This window comes from Mustelus asterias, chromosome 6 (genome assembly GCF_964213995.1).
Source record: "Mustelus asterias chromosome 6, sMusAst1.hap1.1, whole genome shotgun sequence".
NCBI classification, from domain to species: Eukaryota; Metazoa; Chordata; class Chondrichthyes; order Carcharhiniformes; family Triakidae; genus Mustelus; species Mustelus asterias.
The window spans coordinates 120,896,064-120,916,979 of record NC_135806.1 but is presented as its reverse complement, the minus strand read 5'-3'; the positions used below and the strand labels follow the sequence as shown (position 1 = coordinate 120,916,979).

General features: G+C 42.8%; 1 protein-coding gene across 1 annotated transcript in view; it reads left to right on the top strand.

The window, feature by feature from the left end:
- The first annotated feature begins 826 nt into the window (after window positions 1-826).
- trappc11 (trafficking protein particle complex subunit 11) overlaps window positions 827-20,916 on the top strand; it is a 60,380-nt gene continuing 40,290 nt past the window's right edge. Inside the window, exons 1-6 of the mRNA XM_078215087.1 lie at window positions 827-939; window positions 7,082-7,310; window positions 8,677-8,846; window positions 13,709-13,779; window positions 17,281-17,395; window positions 19,224-19,323. Coding sequence (XP_078071213.1) covers window positions 7,107-7,310; window positions 8,677-8,846; window positions 13,709-13,779; window positions 17,281-17,395; window positions 19,224-19,323 — 660 coding nt within the window. The 5' untranslated portion in view covers window positions 827-939; window positions 7,082-7,106. The remainder of the gene's footprint in view (window positions 940-7,081; window positions 7,311-8,676; window positions 8,847-13,708; window positions 13,780-17,280; window positions 17,396-19,223; window positions 19,324-20,916) is intronic.

The following is a 20,916-nucleotide window of genomic DNA, read 5'->3' as shown; positions in this document are numbered from 1 at the left end:
GCAGATCCTGCGTATACGGAGGGCTTGTCCGTAGGGGATGGCTTCTTTAACGTGTTCAGGGTGGAAGCTGGAGAAGTGGGGTATCATGAGGTTATCCGTGGGCTTGCGGTACAGTGAAGTGCTGAGGTGACCACCCTTGATGGAGATGCGTGTATCCAAGAATGCAACCGATTCTGGAGAGTAGTCCATGGTGAGTCTGGTGGTGGGATGGAACTTGTTGATGTCATCATATAGTTGTTTCAGTGATTGTTCGCCATGAGTCCAAAGGAAGAAAATGTCATTGATGTATCTAGGGTATAGCGTCGGTTGAAGGTCCTGTGCGGTGAAGAGGTCTTGGTTCGAACTTGTGCATGAAGATATTGGCATATTGAGGTGCGAATTTGGTCCCCATGGCTGTTCCGTGTGTCTGGAGGAAGAACTGGTTGTTGATGAAGGAGCAACACTCCGAAAGCTCGTGCTACCAAATAAACCTGTTGGACTTTAACCAGGTGTCGTGAGACTTCTTAAAGTGATATAAGGGAACATGTCAAGTGTGATAATCGATAAGGACCCTTCACTCATGCATGAAAAGTCTCTTCACTTCTGAATTAACTGACTTCTGAGTGTCAGCACATATTGATCATGCCCACTACATCCTTTGCAGCTACACATACAACTTGGCCAGCCTTTGCTGACAGTTCCGCCACCAATGGCCTCCCACCACCAGATGGCGAAGTTGAGACAGGGCGCTTCACACACACACACACACACACACACACAGAGGGATCCGCCCTCCGGCTGCTGATTGGACAAACGGCGAGGGCGGTCTGTGCTGCGATTGGGCGGTCCTGCTGTCAATCAGAGTAGGGCCGGCCTGCGTGTTGCGTCATGACGCAGTGTTTTGAGAGGGCCGCAGTTCCAGGCCGGGGGAAGTGAGAGGCAGTGAATTGGTCCGTCCAGGTAAAGTATCCGGGCTGCCGGCTGGGGAGGGTCTCAGTGACTGTTCTGGGAGAATTATAGGCCGAGTCGGTTTAGTTACCACAACACAGGCCGTGGCACTAGCTGTAAGTGATAGTCAGTGCCTTGTTAATGCATCTGAGCTTCCTCTAAAGCCTGTCCTGGCTCTGAATTTGCCCAACTCTCCTTATTCCACCAACCTGTCCAACTTGCCTCCTTGATCCCCATGTTGGTCAGTGTGGCCATTGCCCCCCCTTCAAATCTTATGTTATCACCTCTTTCTTCTCTTCCCCCCCCCCCCCCCCCCCATTAAAAACCCTTGACACCTCTCTCTTTAAAGTTTTGCTCTCATGTCCAACATAACCTCTCAAATCCTTGAATGTGTTGCTCCCAATCAGGTTCCCCTCCCTGCTACAATTCTTGGCGGGGTGGTTAGCACTGCTGTCTCACAGTTGCCAGGGACCCGGGTTTGATTCCAGGCCTTGGGTCACTGTCTGTGTGGAGTTTGCATGTTCTCCCTGTGTCTGCGTGGGTTTCCTCCGTGTGCTCCGGTTTCCTCCCACAGTCTGAAAGGCGTGCTGGTTAGGTGCATTGGCCATGCTAAATTCTCCCTCAGTGTACCTGAACAGGTGCTAGAGTGTGGCGACTGGGGTATTTTCACAGTTACTTCATTGCAGTGTTGATGTAAGCCTACTTGTGACAATGAATAAGAAAAAAGGTGGAGAAAAGATAAGGTCCTGTTTTGGATATACTTTTCTCATCACCATTTTCAGTTTGTATGTGATTATTTAATTACTCCTTCAGTGTACCCGAACAGATGCTAGAGTGTGGCAACCAGGGGATTTTCACAGTAACTTCATTGCAGTGTTGATGTAAGCTCACTGCAGTCACACGTTACATTCAATGTGACAAGTGGTAAACTGTTGCCCCCCCTCCTTGTCCTTGACTTGTCTGTGACCTTCAACACAGATGACCACGTCATCTTCCAATAGTGCCTCTCCACTGGTGTCCAGATGGATGGGGATTCCCTCACCTTGTTCCACTCTTATCTATCAACTTGTAGCCAGAGAATCACCTACAATGGCTTTCTTCCTATTTCCACACTTGCCTCATATGTCCTCCAATGGCCCCCTCCTATTTCCCGATCTACTTGTTACCTTTGGAGACATCATCAGAAAATTCATCAGATCGTAGAATTCCTACAGTGCAGAAGGCCATTCGGCCCTTCAAATCTGCACCGACCACAATCCCACCCTGGCCCTATCCCCATAACACCATTTACCTTAACTAGTCCCCTGACACTAAGGGCATTTTAGCATAGCCAATCCACCTAACCTGCACATTTTTGGACTGTGGGAGGAAACTGGAGCAGACATGGGGAGAATGTGCAAACTCCACACAAACAGTGACACAAGCTGGGAATCGAACCCGGGTCCCTGTCACTGTGAGGCAGCAGTGCTAACCACTGTGCCACCGTAGCGCCCTCCCAGATTCTACATTCTGCACCAGCCCTACCTCCCGACCACCTCTGGGTCAGATATCAAGTCATAGATTACGTTTTCTCCAGCTAAAAATTGGAGAGACCAATGTCATTCTCTTTTTCCCCCTGTCACAAGCTCTATTCCCTTGCCACCAACTCCAGAACCAGATTGCTCTAACCTTAGTGTCCTAAGAACGTTAGATATAGACACTGGAATAGGCCCATTGAGCCTAGTCTACCATTCAGTATGATAATAGCTGATCATCTACCTATATTCATGTTTGCCATGTCATATTGACCCTGAGATGAGCTTCCACCCCCTCTCTATCACCAAAGCGACCTATTTTGACCTCAGTAACATTGCCATTCTTTTTCACTGCCTCAGCTTATCTTTGCTACCTCTAGACTTAACTATTTCACTGCTCTCCTGTCCAGCTTGCGATTTTCCACTTTGCATATATGTGAACTTACCTAAAACACTGCTGCCCATGTTCTAGCACACACAAAGACCCGCCACCCCCGTGTTCACTGTTCTACATTGGCTCCTAGTCCACTATAACCTTGACTTTTAACATTCTCAACATTCTTTTCAAATCCCTTCCATGGCCTCACCCCTGCCTATATCTAATCTCTTCCACCCATATAACCTTTTGATATTGAAAGGGAAAATGCTGGAAAATCTCAGCAAGTCTGGCTGCAAATGTAAGGAGAGAAAAAGAGCTGACGTTTTGAGTCCAGATGACCCTTTGTCGAACCTTCTGATATTCTTACATTTCTCTCTCAAAGGCTTGTGGGCAGATTCTAAAACTTTGTTCTAGTAAACATATCAAATCATGTTGCCTGGTTAGATGATTTATACTAACAATCAGTTTGCACAGGGTAGCCCTGGGAATCACATGACTGACATTAATTCTTTACTCCTAGTCTTATTTTTCCTCCGCCTAAAGGAATGCCATGAAGTGGAAACTGTAAACTATAAGCAATTGTATCATGAAACTTTTTTTGTTCCACCATTGATGGCCTTCAGCTGCCCGGGCTTTAAGCTCTGGAATTCCTTTCCTAAGCTTCTCGACCCCCCACTCCTTTAAGAAACTGCTTAAAACCTACCTCTTTCATTAACACATTCACTTGTTCCAATATCTCCATAATAAAAGCAAACTACTGCGGATGTGGGGCATCTGAAATAAAAACAGAAAATGCTGGAAAAACTAAGATCTAGCAACATCCATGTAGAGAAAAACAGAATTAACGTTTCAGTCCATGTGACCCAAGAGTCATAGAAACTTGAAACATTAACTCCTTTTCTCTCCAAAGATGCTGCCAGACCTGCTGAGCTTATCCAGCATTTTCTGTCCATATGTGGTTTGGTGTGTGTAGATGTTTTTTTTTCAGGGGTTGAGTATTGAGCTTAACTTTAGCTAATGCAAAGGCAGGCTTGCGACTCAGCAGTATCCCAGTGAAAGGCGTTCTTTATTGACTAATGTACGAAGAAGGGAGACATCAGGTGGTCTGATGTCTCTCTAAATTTGCATTACATTCGCCAGCATAATTGTACATCTCCAAAATCACTTTTCCCACCTCCTCGTTCATGTGAACCAGGTATGAATCAATCATCTTCGGTACAGGTCAGTCAGTCATTGTTAATAAATGTCATATACTTTAGCCAATTGCATCCTGCCCTCTGACATCATGGGAATCATTGGTCCGTAAGATCCTACTCTCTTGTCGCAAGCCTGCCTAGCAACTTCTATAACTCTAATGATAGTGATCGAAGGTAACCCTCCGCCCCAATTTGGCAGATGGACAATAATGTAGGAACATGTGAACATGGCCACTTTGGCAAGAAGAATAGAAAAGGTACTATTTAAATGAAAAGAGATTGCAAATGTTGGTGGTGCAGAGGGATCTGGGGCTCTGCCCCATGAATCACAAAAAGTTAGTGATTAGGAAGGCAAATGGAATATTGACATTTATTGCAAAGGGAATGGAATATAAGAGTTGGGAAGTTTTACTGCAGCTGTACAATGGGACCACATTGCGTGTAGTGTGCACCGTTTTGGTCCCCTTATTTGAAGGAGGATATAATTGCGTGAGAAGCAGTTCAGAGAATATTCACCCAACCCATTCCTGGGCTTGCTTCATGAAGAAAGGTTGAATAGGTTGGACCTATAGCGATTGGAGTTTAGAAGAATGAGAATTGAAACATATAAGATCCTCCTGAGGGGATTTAATAGAGTAGATATCAAGAGCATGTTTCCTCTTTAAGTTTATTTATTAGTGTCACAAGTAGGCTTACATTAACACTGCAATGAAGTTACTGTGAAAATTCCCTAGTTGCAACACTCCGGCATCTGTTCAGGTACGCTGAGGGAGAATTTAGCATGGCCAATGCACGTCTTTCGGACTGTGGGAGGAAACTGGAGCACCCAGAGGAAACCCATGCAGATACGAGGAGTACGTGCAAACTCTGCATTGACAGTGACCCAAGCCGGGAATCGAACCCGGGTTGACGTTGTGAGGCAGCAGTGCTAACCACTGTGCCACCGTGCCGCCCTTGCAGGAGAGATTAGAACAAGTGGACACAGTTTCAGAATAAGATGGGGATGAAGATAATTTTTTCTTAGTCTGTGGGAATCTCTTCCCAAAATGCAATGAAGGCTGGGACATTGAATTTATTCAAAGTTTTGTTGGATAGATTTTTGATAGAGAATTAAATCAAGCGCCATGGTGGCAGGCAGGAAAGTGGAATTGAGACCAGAACCAGATCAACCATGATCTTATTGAATGGCTCGAAGGGCTGAATAGTCTCATGCTGTTCCTAAGTTCTTCATTCCTATATTTCAATTCAACGATTTATTCAAGGCTATACTTGCCGTTCCTCCCATAAGAACATAAGAAATAGGAGGAGGAGTAGGCCATCTAGCCCCTCAAGCCTGCTCCGCCTTTCAATAAGATCCCAGTCTCTGGTCCTTGGTTTCAATTATCTGCAGTTTTGTAGTGAGTGAGTGAAAAATGTGCACTGAATGTTGTTTTCATTTGAAGGCATTTGTTGTTACATCCTTCACAGAATTGCTTCACAGAAGCATTGGAATTGACAACAAGTTGAATTGGGGTAATCTTCAGTCCCCCACAAACTCCCTTTCTCACTTAAAAGAAAAAGTGGCATTGATACATTCTTGAACAATGCCATCTAGGATGAAGACTATAACTAGCCAACAATCTCTTTGTGGTGATTGGACTCTACTGAAGGAAATTGGACCAATGCCTGGAGCATTGTTGAACCATACTGCATTCTCACATGACGTCTGAATACATGCATGATTAGATAGCAATCGGGAGTGGGAACCTTGACTTTTTTGCGCCTAAGCTCATAAGAGTCCTGTTCTCCCATCAGCTCATTGACCTAAATAGGCTTAATTTTATAACTCTCATCCTTGTTTTCATTTCCCTCCATGGCCTCATCCTTCCTTATCCTATCTCTGTAAGAAATCTCACAACACCAGGTTAAAGTTCAACAGCTTTATTTGGAATCACGAGCTTTCGGAGCGCTGCTCCTTCATCAGGTGAGTGATCAGCTGTTGGACTTTAACCTGGTGTTGTAAGACTTCTTACTGTGCCCACCTCAGTCTAAGGCCGGCATCTCCACATCTTCCCTATCTCTAATCTCGACTCCAGAACCCTCAGATATCTGCAATCCTCCAGTTCTGACCTCTTGTGTATTACCAATTATAATATCTTTTATCATCGATGGCCATTCCTTCATTTGTTTAGGTTATGAGCTCTGGAATCCCCTCCCTACGCATCTCCGCCTCTCTTCCTTGCTTTCCTCCTTTCTGATGCTCCTTAAAACCTACCTCCTTGACCAAGCTTATGCTTATCTGACTTAATATCTCCTTGCGTGGCTTGGGGTATCATACTTTGTTTTATAATGCTCCTGTGAAGTCACCCACCTTATGTTAAAGGTGCTATGCAAATATAAGTTTTGTTGTTGGTAAGATGTGTGGCTGCATGGATTGCACAGTGCAATAAATGGACCGTACAAAGCAAAGGGGAATTAGAGGGGAAGTGGATAATCTTTTAGCTATCCTGATTGAGTGCTAATTCAGTAACGGTCAGGTTCAGCAACACGAGCAGTGAGCATGTTGCTCACATTTAAATTGCAGTTAGAGGAAGATTCCCCCTCCCTTCCTGAGATTGTACTGTGAACCTTGGGCTCCCAGTTAAGAGTGCCTGTTTCACTGGTATATCATTCAGACTTTGAGTCAGATACATGCTGACAGCTCAATGCTTAAATAAGTATGCTTGGAGCAGCATTCAAACACGCTCATCAAAGCCTGACTAGATTTTAAATAAGGCACCTTAATCTTTTACCATCACGGCTGTCTAATTCAGGAATGAATTTTGAATAGAACCAGAAATGTTATTTGCATGCCATTTGCATGCTTTCTTCACCAACTGAGTCATGGGGCGTGAATATCAGAAACGTATATAAATATAAAATGTATAAACTGCTTATTTAGCTGCCCTAATGCAGAAATGACCGAATCTGAAAATGTAGATTTCTAAGGCCCTCACAATGCAGAAAAAGCATTATGACTGATCAGGACCGATCAGTGATCCTCCCTCGCCTCCACTCTAACAGTGTCGCTTTGTCTTTTATTTCAGCTTATGTGTCATTAATCTGTGTACAATGAGCTCGATGCAATGGGATTTTCCTTTGGAGCTCTGTTGCCGGCCTATGGCCTTTGTAGCTCTCACAGGCCTTGATGTGACTTATAATGCCATACATCGAGCTATTTGGGATGCATTTTGTGCTAACAGACGGGCTGACAGAGTCCCAATTTCATTCAAAGTACTTCCTGGGGATCATGAATACCCAAAATGCAGGCAGAAGGTAAGCAACTTTATCTTTTGGTTTGTACGTTGCATGATGGAAAGTTTGGCTTGATTGAAACTGTGTATGATCAAGTGAGTTGAATCTGTATACCATGAACGCAATCATGTGCTGAAAAGGTACACTTTAAAAGAAAAGAAAATAAATGACGGTTGTGTGAAAATGTTTATTTTTCAGACATTAAATAAGGAAATAGTGTACTGAAGTTTAACTTGATTTTCTATTTTTTTCTGCTATAGAACAAAATAATGCCTCTTTGTAGGAATTCTGTGTCAAAGGGCCTCTTTCTGTGCTGCAAAGCTCCATGAGCCATGATTGAATTAAATGACAGAATAAGCTTCTGGGCTGAATGGCCTACTCCTAGTTTAAGTTATTAGAACAATGCATTTTACAGAACCTTAAGAAATCCTGAATTTCTCAAGTGCTTTAGTGAATTATTTTAGAATTAAATTACCATTGGGTGAGTAAATGTGACTCTTCCCTTCATTATTACAAAGTTCTCCAGCAGCAGTGAAGATGTCCCAAACTATGCCAACCAATGAATTAGTTCTAGAGGCAGGCGTGGCAAACAATCTAGATGATCCAGAAGTAAAAATATGTAGTTGGTGCGAGTATGTGATTAGAAGCTCATCTTGAGGTCAAATAGGACATCAAGGTTATGCATGGACAGCAGAGAGGTCGAGTCAATAGCTAGGGAGAGAGTTTGGAATGGGGACCGAAAGCAATGGTTTCCTTCTTCTCAATATTTAATTGGCGGAAATTGCTGCTGATGCAGTATTGGATGTTGAATAAGCTTGCGACAGTGGTGGAGTCGAGAGAGGTGGTGGTGAGATAGAAGTGGATATCATCAACTTGCAAGTGTCACTAATGCTATATTTCTGGATGATGTCACTGAGAGGCAGCATGTCGATAAATAGATTGAGAACAGAGACAGATACTTGGGGGACACCAAAGGTAACGGTGGGGGAGCAGGAAGAGAAACCATTGCATTGATACTCTGGCAATATGAGACCAGTCCCACCCAACTGCATGAGAGCGGAGAGACATTGGAGCAAGATGATATGGTCCTCTGTGTCGAAGGCTGCGGGCAGGATAAGTTGGAGGTGGAGAGATTGTTTATCGTTGTCATGTATACTACACTGTTACGGTGCACTTTATCTCCTTTAAAAGCCATATTGCATTTCACTTGTATAAATTAGTTTTCTAAATCGCACCTCGATATATACAAATTCATGGGATCTAAATTTTATGTCATTTCTGAATATGTTTCAATGCAGACCACAAAAATGAAAGAAAAGGACTTTCTTGCCACGGTTTAGTTTTCTTGCTCCTTACTGAATTTATTACTGAATTTTTCCCTTTCTAGAGAACTTCCTATGAGTGGTACATTCCGAAAGGAATCCTTAAAACTGGCTGGATGAACAAACACCTAAACCTTGTTCCTGCACTGGTGGTGGTCTTTTATGAACTGGACTGGGATGAGGCTCAGTGGAAGGAGAAACAGTCTGAGTGTGCTACCCGAGTAGAAATTGTCAGGTTTGTAATTTAATATTCTTTTCAGAATCTGTTTCTACAAAAAAACAAAAATGAATGTGCCTACATCAATAATTCCTCGGGTAATTACATTTCTTATGATGATTTGAAAGAGAATCCATAACCTATGAACTATTATTTATTGGTCAAGAAATGCTACAGATCTACTTCTCAGTATTGAAGAGCTACCAAATCACCATAATCTAAATGTGCCAAAATAGTCATAGGAATTTAGTTCAATTAGCTTTTATCAACCAACACGGTTGAATAGTATTCTTGGACTGAATATATAATTCATTCAAAGATAATTCTTTTTCCATTATATTCTGCAGTGTTATACTCCAATGTGCTCAGTATAATGTTAGTTTTCACTTGCATGCTCTTAAAGATTGTAAAATGTAATTGTTTCTTGAAAGTGTTACCATCTTAAAAACAGAAATTGGAACGAGATTTTAAGATGAAACCTTTTCTGAAATAAATTAGTTGTATAGCTTTCTCACAAAGACAATGCTTTTAACAACTTCCTTTTGTGAAGGCAGCTAACATGGCTTTGAATTCCACCCCCTGACAAATTAAAGCACCAAATTGCATTATTGCAAATCAAAGTTTAATCATATAATTGGGGTAAGAAAATAGAATAGCTCCACAAACAAAGTACTGGAAATAATTGCTGTGTAACAATTGGTTATGTATTTATGCATTTATATTGTGTTTAAACAACGCTTTTTCTTTTTTGTAAACTTTTTTTTGAGTTAAGTGGGGTGCCTGAGGCAAGCAGAAACCACGTTAAGCTTCCAAACCAAAATGCTGACATGGTTGGAGCATTGTTTGGAATTGGAGAATGCGTCCCACTTATCCAGCGGGAGAATGCGTCCCCACTTATCCAGCGGGAGAATGCGTCCCACTTATCCAGTGGGAGAATTAATTGAGAATAGCCAAGGCTTTAACAGGAATGCGGCAGCACTTTTCTGCACGGCCAAAGCTGCATACAGACATAACCCTAAGTTTGTAGCTGCTTGTTCAGACAATTAGCTTGCAGGATTATCTGGAGCCAAGTGGGAAGAGTCTCATTCTAGTGACAGCCTTGTCTGCTACCTGTTCAGATTCATTTCTCTCAGCTAACTAGCTGCTCAATAATCAATAGTTCCCTGGAATACAACAGCTCTGCCTGGCTCAGCTATCAGAGTACTGAGCCTGTAAATCAGGGACCCCTCGGACTTTACTCGACAGGTTCCTCATTTAGGAAGTTCATAAACTAAAGAAATCATATTTGCCGCCCTTCAAAATGGGGGATCATTGTTATTTGGCTATTTTGAGTCAATAATTTCACATTCTACCTGACTTTGATTTTCATACCAACAAGGTGACTATGTGGGATTGGGGCATGTATAAGTTTTGCAACAATGGTGATAAATACCTGAGATTTCTATCACATGGCATCGATCCTTTTGAATTATTTGGTGCAGGTCTGTTTTTCATCTGTATTTTACTGACCAGTTAGTCACTATGTAGAAACATAAAAACATAGAAACTAGAAGCAGGAGTGGGCCATTTGGCCTTCGAATGGCCTACTGCTCTGCCATTCATTCTGATCATGGCTGATCATATTCAATATCCTGATCTCCCCCCTTCTTCCCATATCCCTTGATCCCTTAGACCTATATCTAATTTATTTTTGAAATCAGACAACATTTTGGCTTCAACTACATTCTGTGGTAGTGAATTCCACACATTCACCACCCTCTGGGTGAAGAAATTTCCTCACCTCCGTTCTAAAAGATTTACCCTTGTCCTCAAACTATGACCCCTAGTTCTGGACTCCCCCACCATTGGGAGCATTCTTTCTGAATCTACCCTGTCTAACCCTGTTAGAATTTAATAAGTTTCTATGAGATCCCCTCTCACTCTCTTCTAAATTCCAATGAATACAATCCAAACCAACTTAGTCTCTTCTCATATGACAGACCTACCATCCCAGGAACCTTTGCCTCTATAGCAAGGATATCCTTCCTCAGATAAGGACATCAAAACTGTACACAATACTCGAGGTGTGGCCTTATCAACACCCTATACAATTACAGCAAAACATCCCAACCTTGTATTAAAACCCTCTCGCCATGAAGGCCAGCATGCCATTTGCCTCCTTTACTGCATGCTGCACCTGCGCGCCTACTTTCAGTGACTGATGCACGAGGACACCAAGGCCTTACTGAGTATCCAACTCTCTCAATTTACACCCATTCAAGTAATAATCTGTCTTCCTATTATTGCTACCAAAGTAGTTAACCTCACATTTATCCACATTATACTGCATTTGCCATGCACATGTCCACACACTCAGCCTGTCCAAATCACACTGAAGCATCTCTGCATCCTCCTCACAGCTCATCCTCCCACCGAACTTTGTATTATCTGCAAATTTGGAAATAGTACATTCAGTTCCCTTTTCCAAATCATTAATATATAATGTCAACAGTTGGGGTCCGAGCACACATCCCTGCGGAACCCTACCAGTCACTGACTGCCAATCCAAAAAAGACCCATTTATGCCAACTCTTTGCTTCCTATCTGCTAACCAGCTTTCTATCCATCTCAAGACATTACCTGTAATCCCAAGTGAATCATAGAAACCCTACAGTGCAGAAAGAGGTCATTTGGCCCATCGAGTCTGCACCGACCACAATCCCACCCAGGCCCTACCCCCATATCCCTACATATTTACCCGCTAATCCCTCTAACCTACGCATCTCAGGACACTAAGAGGCAATTTTTAGCATGGTCAATCAACCTAACCTGCACATCTTTGGACTGTGGGAGGAAAGCGGAGCACCCGGAGGAAACCCACGCAGACACGGGGAGAACGTGCAAACTCCACACAGTCAGTGACCCAAGCCGGGAATCGAACCCAGGTCCCTGGAGCTGTGAAGCCACAGTGCTAACCACTGTGCTACCGTACCGCCCTAAAGTGCCTAACGTTAAAGTGCTTTAACGTTACATGGTAGTCTGTTATGTGAGACCTTGTCTTAAGTAAACCACATCCACTTGTTTTCCTCGGTCAACTCTACTAGTTATAGCCTCAAAGAATTCCAAAAGATTCGTTAAGCATGATTTCCCTTTTGTAAATCAATGCTGACTTTGTCTGATTATACCACTGAGTTATGAAATCCTTGTTAATGGACTCTGGCAATTTCCCCAGTACTGGCGCTAGGCTCACTGGTAGATAGTTCCCTGTTTTCTCTCTACCTCAGTTTTTGAATAGCGGATTTACGTTAGCTACCCTCCAATCTGTAGGGATCAGTCCAGAGTCCAAAGAATTTTGGAAAATAACCACCAATGGATCTACTATTTCGAGGGCCACTACTTTAAGTACTTTGGACCTTGAGATTTACCCACCTTCAATCCTATCAATTTCCCCCAAACCATTTCTCTACTAATGTTGATTTCCTTCAGCTCCTCATTAAAACTTGTTTCTCTCAGAACTTCTGGTACATTATTCATGTCTTCCTTTGTGAAGACTAAAGCAAAGTACAAATTTAATTCCTCAGCCATTTCTTTATTCCCTTTTATGAGTTCTCCCATTTCTGACTGTGAGGGGCATACATTTGTTTTAGTCAATCTTTTTTCCTTTCTGTACCTATAGACATTTTTACAGTCAGTTTATATGTTGCCGCTAGCTTACTTTCACACTCCCATTTTTCCCTTCTTAATCAATCACTTGGTCCTCCTTTGCTGAATTTTAAACTATTTCCAATCCTCGGGCCTATTGCTTTTTCTTGCCAATTTGTATGCTTCTTCTTTGAATCTGATACTATCTCTAATTTCTTTTGTAAGCCATGATTTGGCCACAATTCCCTTACCACAGTTGCGCCAAACAGGAATGAAGGTTCAAGCATATAGGATAGGTGGAAAGATGGTTTAATTTAATTATTCTTTGACGGCCTTCTTGTGCATCTCCGTTCTCCTTCACCCCACCATTGGTGGTCATGACCTTCAATGACTGTATGTTCTGGAAATCCCTAAAACTTACTGCTACTTCTTCTTTAGAGACTTATAAAATTCTAATCAGACTAGACAGGGTAGATGCAGGAAGGATGTTCCTGATGGTGGGGGGTGTCCAGAACCAGGAGTCACAGTCTGAGGACACAGGATAGACTATTTAGTACGGAGATGAGACATTTCTTCACCTAAAGAGTGGTGAGCCTGTGGAATTTATTACCACAGGAAGTAATTGATGCCAAAACACTGAATGTATTCAAGAGGTGGCTACATATAGCACTTGGGGCTGTGGGGAGTAAGCAGGATTCGGCTATTGAGTTAGACGATCAGCAATGATTGTGACGAATAGCGGAGCAAGCTCAAGGGGCCGAATGGCCTTCTCCTGCTCACATCTTCTATATGTTTCGTTATTTAATTCCCTCCTTAAAACCCAACCGTTTGACCAAGTGTTTGACTCCCCCACCACCCTTCAGTATTGCTAGGTGTTCCTTTGTTTTCCTTGCATCTCTGTGAAGCTGAGTGCTGAATAATTGCAAAATAAGTTGTATAATTGACTGTCCAGGAGACAGTGGATTTAGAGCAAAAAATGTTGAAAGGAGTAATTGGGAAGAGTGGGTGACTTTTGGACTGCAGTCATTTTTGCTCTTTCTTGTTGCTGCATTATAATTCAACCTTTGCAAGCTTCTGTACTACGCAGTACTCAAAAAGCATTATGATACTAAAACTAAGAAAATAAGTCCTCCTTTTGTCCAGGTTAGAGGACCTAAGTCAGACTCTCTTTACCTTGTGTGCACAATTCCACGAGGTGGCTTGATTTCTTCTGTTTTAATTTTTTCCATGCTGCTCTATGAATTGTTTTGTGGTTGCAGGCAAAGTTTGCAAGGAAGAAACACAAAGGTTGCTGTGGTGCTGATACAGAAGAAAACTCCCTTGCCTCCAGGTACTTCCATTGCAAGGTCTCTTTCAAAGGAAAAAAAATAGAAAACACTGGAAACATTCCAGAAGTCAGTCAGTATTCGAGGAAAGAACAGACAATGAGTGTTAAGGTTGCAGACTATTCTTCGGATATGTTCTAAATATGCGTCTACCTTCCCTGTGTTAACTTGTCTGTTTTCGCTACAGATGCTGACTGACTTGCTGAACATTTCCAGTATTTCTGTTTTTTATTTAACTTTTTTTTGTTTCCATAAGTAGGTTGTAAATATTTAAAATTCCTTTAAATATTTACTAATGGACTTATTCTATGATTTCAATATTTTAAATTAAACTTAAATTGTAAAAAGTTTAATTAAACAAGTTTATGACTATGGATAAATTACTTTGAAGTAATTGCATTTTTTTGTCCAGAATTTTGTTTTGAAATATATTTAACTTCCCAGTGTTGTTCTTTGTGCGATGTCTAACAAAACTAGTGCTGCTGTTTTAGTGCAGGAAGTACAAATTTTGTCACTATTTGTACAATGTTAAAATGGTTCACTTTAAATTATTTTGTTAGCTTTTTAAATTGGTTCATTTACTGATGGAAGGAGTGAATGCTTAAGATGGAGGATAGGGTGCTGACTGCTTTGTCCAGCCAGGCTTCTAGAATGTTGTTGGAGATGCATTCATTCGGGCAAGTGGAGAGTGTACTATCACACTCCTGACTTGTACCTTTGGAAGTGATGGATGGACTTTGGGGAGTTAGGAGGTGAGTTACTTGCTGCCAAATACTCAGCCTCTGACCTATTCTTGTAGCCACAGTATTTGTATGGTTGGTCCAGTTCTTCTTCTGGTCAGTATTAATCCCTCAGTATGTTAATAGTGGGGGATTCAGTGATGGTGATGGCATTGAAGGTCAAAGGGAGATGGTTGGACTCTTCCCTTGTTGGAGATGATCATTGTCTGGCTCTTATGTGGCGCAGATGTTACCTGCCACTTATCAGCCCAATCTTGAATGTTGTCCAGGTCTTGCTGCATATGGACGTTGACTGTTTCAAACATTATGGAATCGTCAGCAAACATCTCATCTGACCTTATGATGGAAGGAGGTCATTGACAAGGCAGCTGAAGTTGGTTGGACCTAGGATGCTCCCATGAGGAACTCCTGCAGCGATGTTCTGGAGCTGAGATAATTGGGCTACAACCACCTTCCTTTGTGCTAGGTATTACTCCAAAGAGTGCAGAGCTTTCACCCTAGTTTCCATTAACTTCAAATTTACTGGGATGTTATGCCAGCTTGGTCAAGTACTGCCTTGATGTCAATGCCAGTTACCCACCCTTTACCCCCCTCCCCTCCCCAGAGTTCAGCTCTTTGTCTGTGTTTGGATAAAAGTTGTAATGAATCAGGGCGGCACGGTAGCACAGTGGTTAGCACTGCTGCTTCACAGCTCCAGGGTCCCGGGTTCGATTCCCGGCCCGGGTCACTGTCTGTGTGGAGTTTGCACATTCTCCTCGTGTCTGCGTGGGTTTCCTCCGGGTGCTCCGGTTTCCTCCCACAGTCCAAAGATGTGCAGGTTAGGTTGATTGGCCAGGTTAAAAATTGTCCCTGAGATGCGTAGTTAGAGGGATTAGCGGGTAAATATGTGGGGGTAGGGCCTGGGTGGGATTGTGGTCGGTGCAGACTCGATGGGCCGAATGGCCTCCTTCTGCACTGTAGGGTTTCTATGATTTCTATGAAGAGACGAGTGATCTTGGTAATCCAAACTGAGCACCAGTGAGCACATATTGCATTATAACTGCAGTTTGATAACACCATCGATGATACCACCCATCACTTTGCTGATGATCGAGAGTAGACTGACTGTGGTAATTGGCTGACTTGGATTTGCCCTGTTTTTTTGTGGACAGGCATACCTGTGCAATTTTCCACAATTGCAGATATTTTCACTACAGGAACAGCTTGGCCCGGGGCACGGCTAGTTGTAGAGCACAAGTCTTCAATACTTCTGTTAGAATGTTGCCAAGGTGTGTGCTGAACAGTATTGTACTGTGCAGGGTAATGGTTTGCACTGCAAGTAAGGAATTTAAAATCAATAGTTTAAACTGTCCTTTTCATTACAGAACTTGCACAATAAGGTGGTTAACCAGAAATAATGGGGGCGATTCTCCCAATAGTGCTGAATTAGTGGGAAAACTTTTAGGTCATGACTCTTTTTTTCAGTGCAGCTTCACACTCGAATCTCCCCACTCTGCAATGCAAAGGTCACAATTGGGAATCTCATGAAAAACCCAGGGGAGCGGGGCCTGTTCACGCCGGAGTCTGACAGCTCCAGAAGTCTGCACATGTGCAGTGGTCACGACCTGTCAGTTTCCTCATTTGCTGGCCAGCTCGGGACCATTGCAGCGCTGCCTCTCCAGCACCCCACTCCCCCCGGGTCCTGGAGTGCCCCAATGTCCAGCCCACCCCGATTGCTGGCCTTCCTCCAGCCCAGACCAAGCCCCATTCAGAGTGGCCCACAGATCGCCCCTCGGCCCCACCCATAATAGGCCTTGCCCCCTTGGCACTGCCTGATGCCCAGTGGGCAGTGCCAAGGTGCCCATTGGGCATGGGCAGTTTGCCTCTTGGGCAGAGCTGAGGGCACAGGCTGGTACTGCCAGGTGCCCATGCCCAGGGGGCACCATCCCCCGCTGCCTGACCCCGATTGCCCCCCCCCCTCAATCCGGCGGGGTCTCCCGCTAGTTCCCCGGATGTGTAGCGCTACTCTAAACCCTGCCGGAATGAAGTACTCCCAGCGGGGTGGGTGATTCTATCGGGACTGGCAAGTTCCCGATAATCGCATGCAAAACATATTTAAACTACATTAAAAAAAAGATTCAATGACTTGCCTCTTCCTGCCGGTTTGCAGCGTGGTCTGGACTGTGTCTGTTCTCTGGCTCTGGGAGACGCGCATGCATTCCTGGCGCTGACGAAGCGATTCTCCTGACCGGACCCCCCCCCCCCCAGAAAAGTTGCGGGTTGTGATAGGAGAATTGCCCCCAATGTTTCAATGAGCAGCTTCAGAGCAGTGAAATGTCCTCTTGCGTGGCTATTTTGACCATTTTTCCTTCCAATCTTATCTTTTAAAAATATTTTTATCATGTTTTTCCCCTTCACACAGGACTATATTTATTTTAAAAAATCTAACTCCAGCTTGTTTAAGGTGCTTAATTTTGATTTTTAGAAAATCCATTTGCAAATTCACTTTGCCTTGAAACGTTGGTGAAGAGACTTTCTACTAGCTTCTGATGCTCAAGTATAAATGGACAAAAATACAAAGAGAAGTGGACCTTTTGCTGCTTTATCACCTTCTTAGAATGAAATCCAAATCCAATCCAGATAAATTATTTCACCTATCTATTGCTATGCAGTTCCAGCTGCCTTTCAGAAACTTCCTTACCACACAGTTTAAGCAGTTATTAAAAGTTTCTCACTTCATTGCCACTCATTTAGATTAAATATTTTTTTTCATTTAATGCTCCTTAGGTGAGGACTTAATTGCTTCAGAGAGAGCAGCAGCACTGTGCAATGCCTGTGACTTGTCAGGAAAGTCATTGTTTGTGCTACCACACACTGATCATCTTGTAGGATACATTATCAGGTGGGTGCTTCACGTTTTAGACTAATTCCACTCTTGTCATATCTAAATTTTAATATGTTTTTAGAAAGGTTTTCTTATGACCTTGATTTTGTACACTATAGTTTAAAATAATTGTCCTCCTAAACTTTTCTTTAAAATTGCTGCTAAGATTAGGTCTGATTCCAATACTCCACTTGGGTTAAACATTTCTTCTGTTTTAACAATACTGTATCCAACATGTGCAGAGCAACTTGGGTGTGTGGATAGTATTTTTCTGTCTATAGAGGCTACTAGGCAGCTGTCTACTGAATGTTGATGGACAAACATTAAAAGCCAAAGTCACATATGACATGAAGGAAAACTGTGTTTTTTGGGGAATTCTGTACTTATAGAGTCATAGAGGTTTACAGCATAGAAACAGGCCTTTTGGCCCTCCAAGCCCACGCCGCTCCCTGGTTCAAACTAGACCATTCTTTTGTATCCCTCCATTCCCACTCCATTCATGTGACCCCTCGTGAACGTCACCACCGACCTGGGAAAAAGCTTCCCACCGTTCACCCTAACTATGCCTTTCATAATTTTATACACCTCTATTAGGTTACCCCTCATTCTCTGTCTTTCCAGTATGTAACTGTCTAAATGCTTTTTAAAAGACAAAATTGTACCCGCCTCTACTACTACCTCTGGCAGCTCATTCCAAACACTCACCACCCTCTATCATGATCGGGGCCTCTCCTGCAATGATGGACTGCTATTCTGGGCTGCTTTAACGTGTTTGGTGTTCCTCCTTGTAGATAACGCTGTTTAATAAAAAAGCTAAGGGATTCTTGGTTTCATCTATGTTTTATCGAGAGGTGTAGAATGTGAAAGTGAGGAGGTAATAAACGATATGAAGTCTAATGTGCAGTATTGGGACTCAACATAGGCAAGTTATGGTGGTCTTTTTAAGCGAGGTTACCATTAAAGATTAATTAGGGTGCTTCCGTCTATGCTGAATTGCCATGATGAGTAAAGGTTGGGGCTTTTTTCATCAGAAGAACACAATTCCAGCTGATTTGTTGTAGTTTGTAATTCAGAAAGGGTAGACCAGAACAGTAGTTGAGGGACAAATGGCAATCTTGTACGAGATTTAGAACAGGGAGGAGATGCTTCTTTAACAAGACTCTTGAGGTTGAAATAGTCAAATGTTTAGTGCTTGAGGCATAACAATATTGAAAATCAACCTTCGATTGAATCAGTGGGCGAAGGAAAAGAAAGATGAAGGGATATGGTAACAAGGTGGGTAAATGTGTTGAGGATTACTTGGTGGCATGAATGGTAAATGCTGATATGGACCGGTTGAGCTGAACATCCTGTTTCCATGTTGTAACTTTTATATATTTTTTGTAAGTACCACAGGTTTAAGGAGAATACCAATGCAGTTCAAGTGGCTAAGAGTGTCCTATGGGGCTTTGTCAGTAACACCCATGTCCTGAGATCAAATCACAAATAAATTCAGTTTATATTCTCACAGGGTCTTTCATTCAGAATTCCACAATGTTGGGGCTGTGCTTTTAATGTAAGGTTTAACAGGCTGTCTTTTTCTTTATTTAAACAGTTCGTTTGGTATTCCTAAACCAATGTTAATTCTCCGTTATGGTCTTAAACTGTACCCGAGCTAAATCATATCCAGAAAGAATTATAGTTGTATGAATATAAATTTCTAGCTTATTTGTTTAACATACTGCTTCATGGCTAATGGACTTTGCTTGCTGGGATGTTACTGTTTAATTGTATCAAGCATTTAACTACTTATTTCAATTGGAATTTCCATATTAAAAATATACAAGATTGTTTTGTCATTTTGTAGGTTAGAGAATGCTTTTTATGAGCATGCACAGACATATTATTACACAGAGATCCGGAGGGTTAAATCGCACAAAGAATTCTTGAACAAAACAACTCATCAGGTAAATATAGTTCAGGGTATTGGGCAGGAGTGGGGGGAGTGGAAAGGGTGCAGACACGTTGGGCTGAATGGGCCTTCTGCACTGTAACAATTCTGTGTGTGGTATGACCATAAGAAGTAGGAGTAGAATTAGGCCACTCGGCCCATCGAGTCTGCTCTGTCATTCAATCATGGCTGATATTTTTCTCATCCCCATTCTCCTGCCTTTTCCCCATAACCCCTGATCCCCTTATTAATCAATAACCTATCTATCTCAGTCTTAAAGACACTCAATGACCTGGCCTCCACAGCTTTCTGCGGCAAAGAGTTCCACAGATTCACCACACTGGCTGAAGAAATTCCTCCTCATCTCTGTTTTAAAGGATCGTCCCTTTAGCCGGAGGTTGTGCCCTCTAGTTCCCGTTTTTCCTACTAGTGGAAACATCCTCTCCACCTCCACTCTATCCAGGCCTCTCAGTATCCTGTAAGTTTCAATAAGATCCCCCTTCATCCTTATCAACTCCAATGAGTACAGACCCAGAGTCCTCAACCATTCTCATATGTCAAGCTCTTCACTCCAGGAATCATTCTTGTGAACCTCCTCTGGACCCTTTCCAAGGCCAGACATCCTTCCTTAGATATGGGGCCCAAAACTGCTCGCAGTACTCCAAATGTGGTCTGACCAGAGCCTTCTATATCCCTGCTCTTATATTCTACTGTCTTACTTGGTCTGGATGCATTAATATTTATATAGCATCCTCCAGTTCGGGTTGGGGAATGTTAACTTTCATTAACAATGTACATTAATCAATGTCGCTGCTTGGGAGTATTTTACTAATCACAGCTCAGCATCAAAATTTCAAAACTTCTCCCTGGCTTTGGACTCTGTAGTGTTTTCACCAAATAATTGCAGTCACTGCATAGGAGAAAACCATTTGGGTTACTTCAGCACAACCCACACCAACCCTATCCCAATCCTTTTTAAATTCCTCCTGTTCAAGTTCTTATTCCATTCTCTATCAAATGATCTGGTCTCTGCCTTGATCACCATTTGTAGTGAAATATTCTGTGACCTAAAATCCTCATTGGCGCAACCTTTCTTCTCTCTGTGCCCTTGGTTCTTGCAGTTCAAATCCTTGGTCTCAGTCGCCACCTCCCCATTTGTCCACCAGTGGATGGAAACCTTTCACTTGTTTCTTGCTCCAAAGTTCCCAGGTTTTGCTTGCTCCTTTGCTGCATGCTCCTTTCTCGATACTGCTTCCTTTCACCAATGAAGCTGTCCTTTAGGCTCTATTGGAAATGCTAGGCCCCACGCGTACCTCATTCCTCAGTCTCCCTCCCTCCCTCTCACCTGTCTGAGCCCCAGTGACCTAACTTCTCTCCACCACCACCACCCCCCCAACCCACTTATTCCTCTGGCTTCCAAACACACTTTCCCTCTAAGTAGCCAGTGTGGCTTTCAGTCACCATTAAGCGTGGGCTGGCTCTTTGCAGTGAGCAGATGTCAGCTGACATTATCATTTTCAATGGCGGCAACATATAATGGTTGATATTACAAAGTAGCCACGATCTGTTCACGTACACTTCTAGCCAATCTGGTAGGGATGGCAACCAT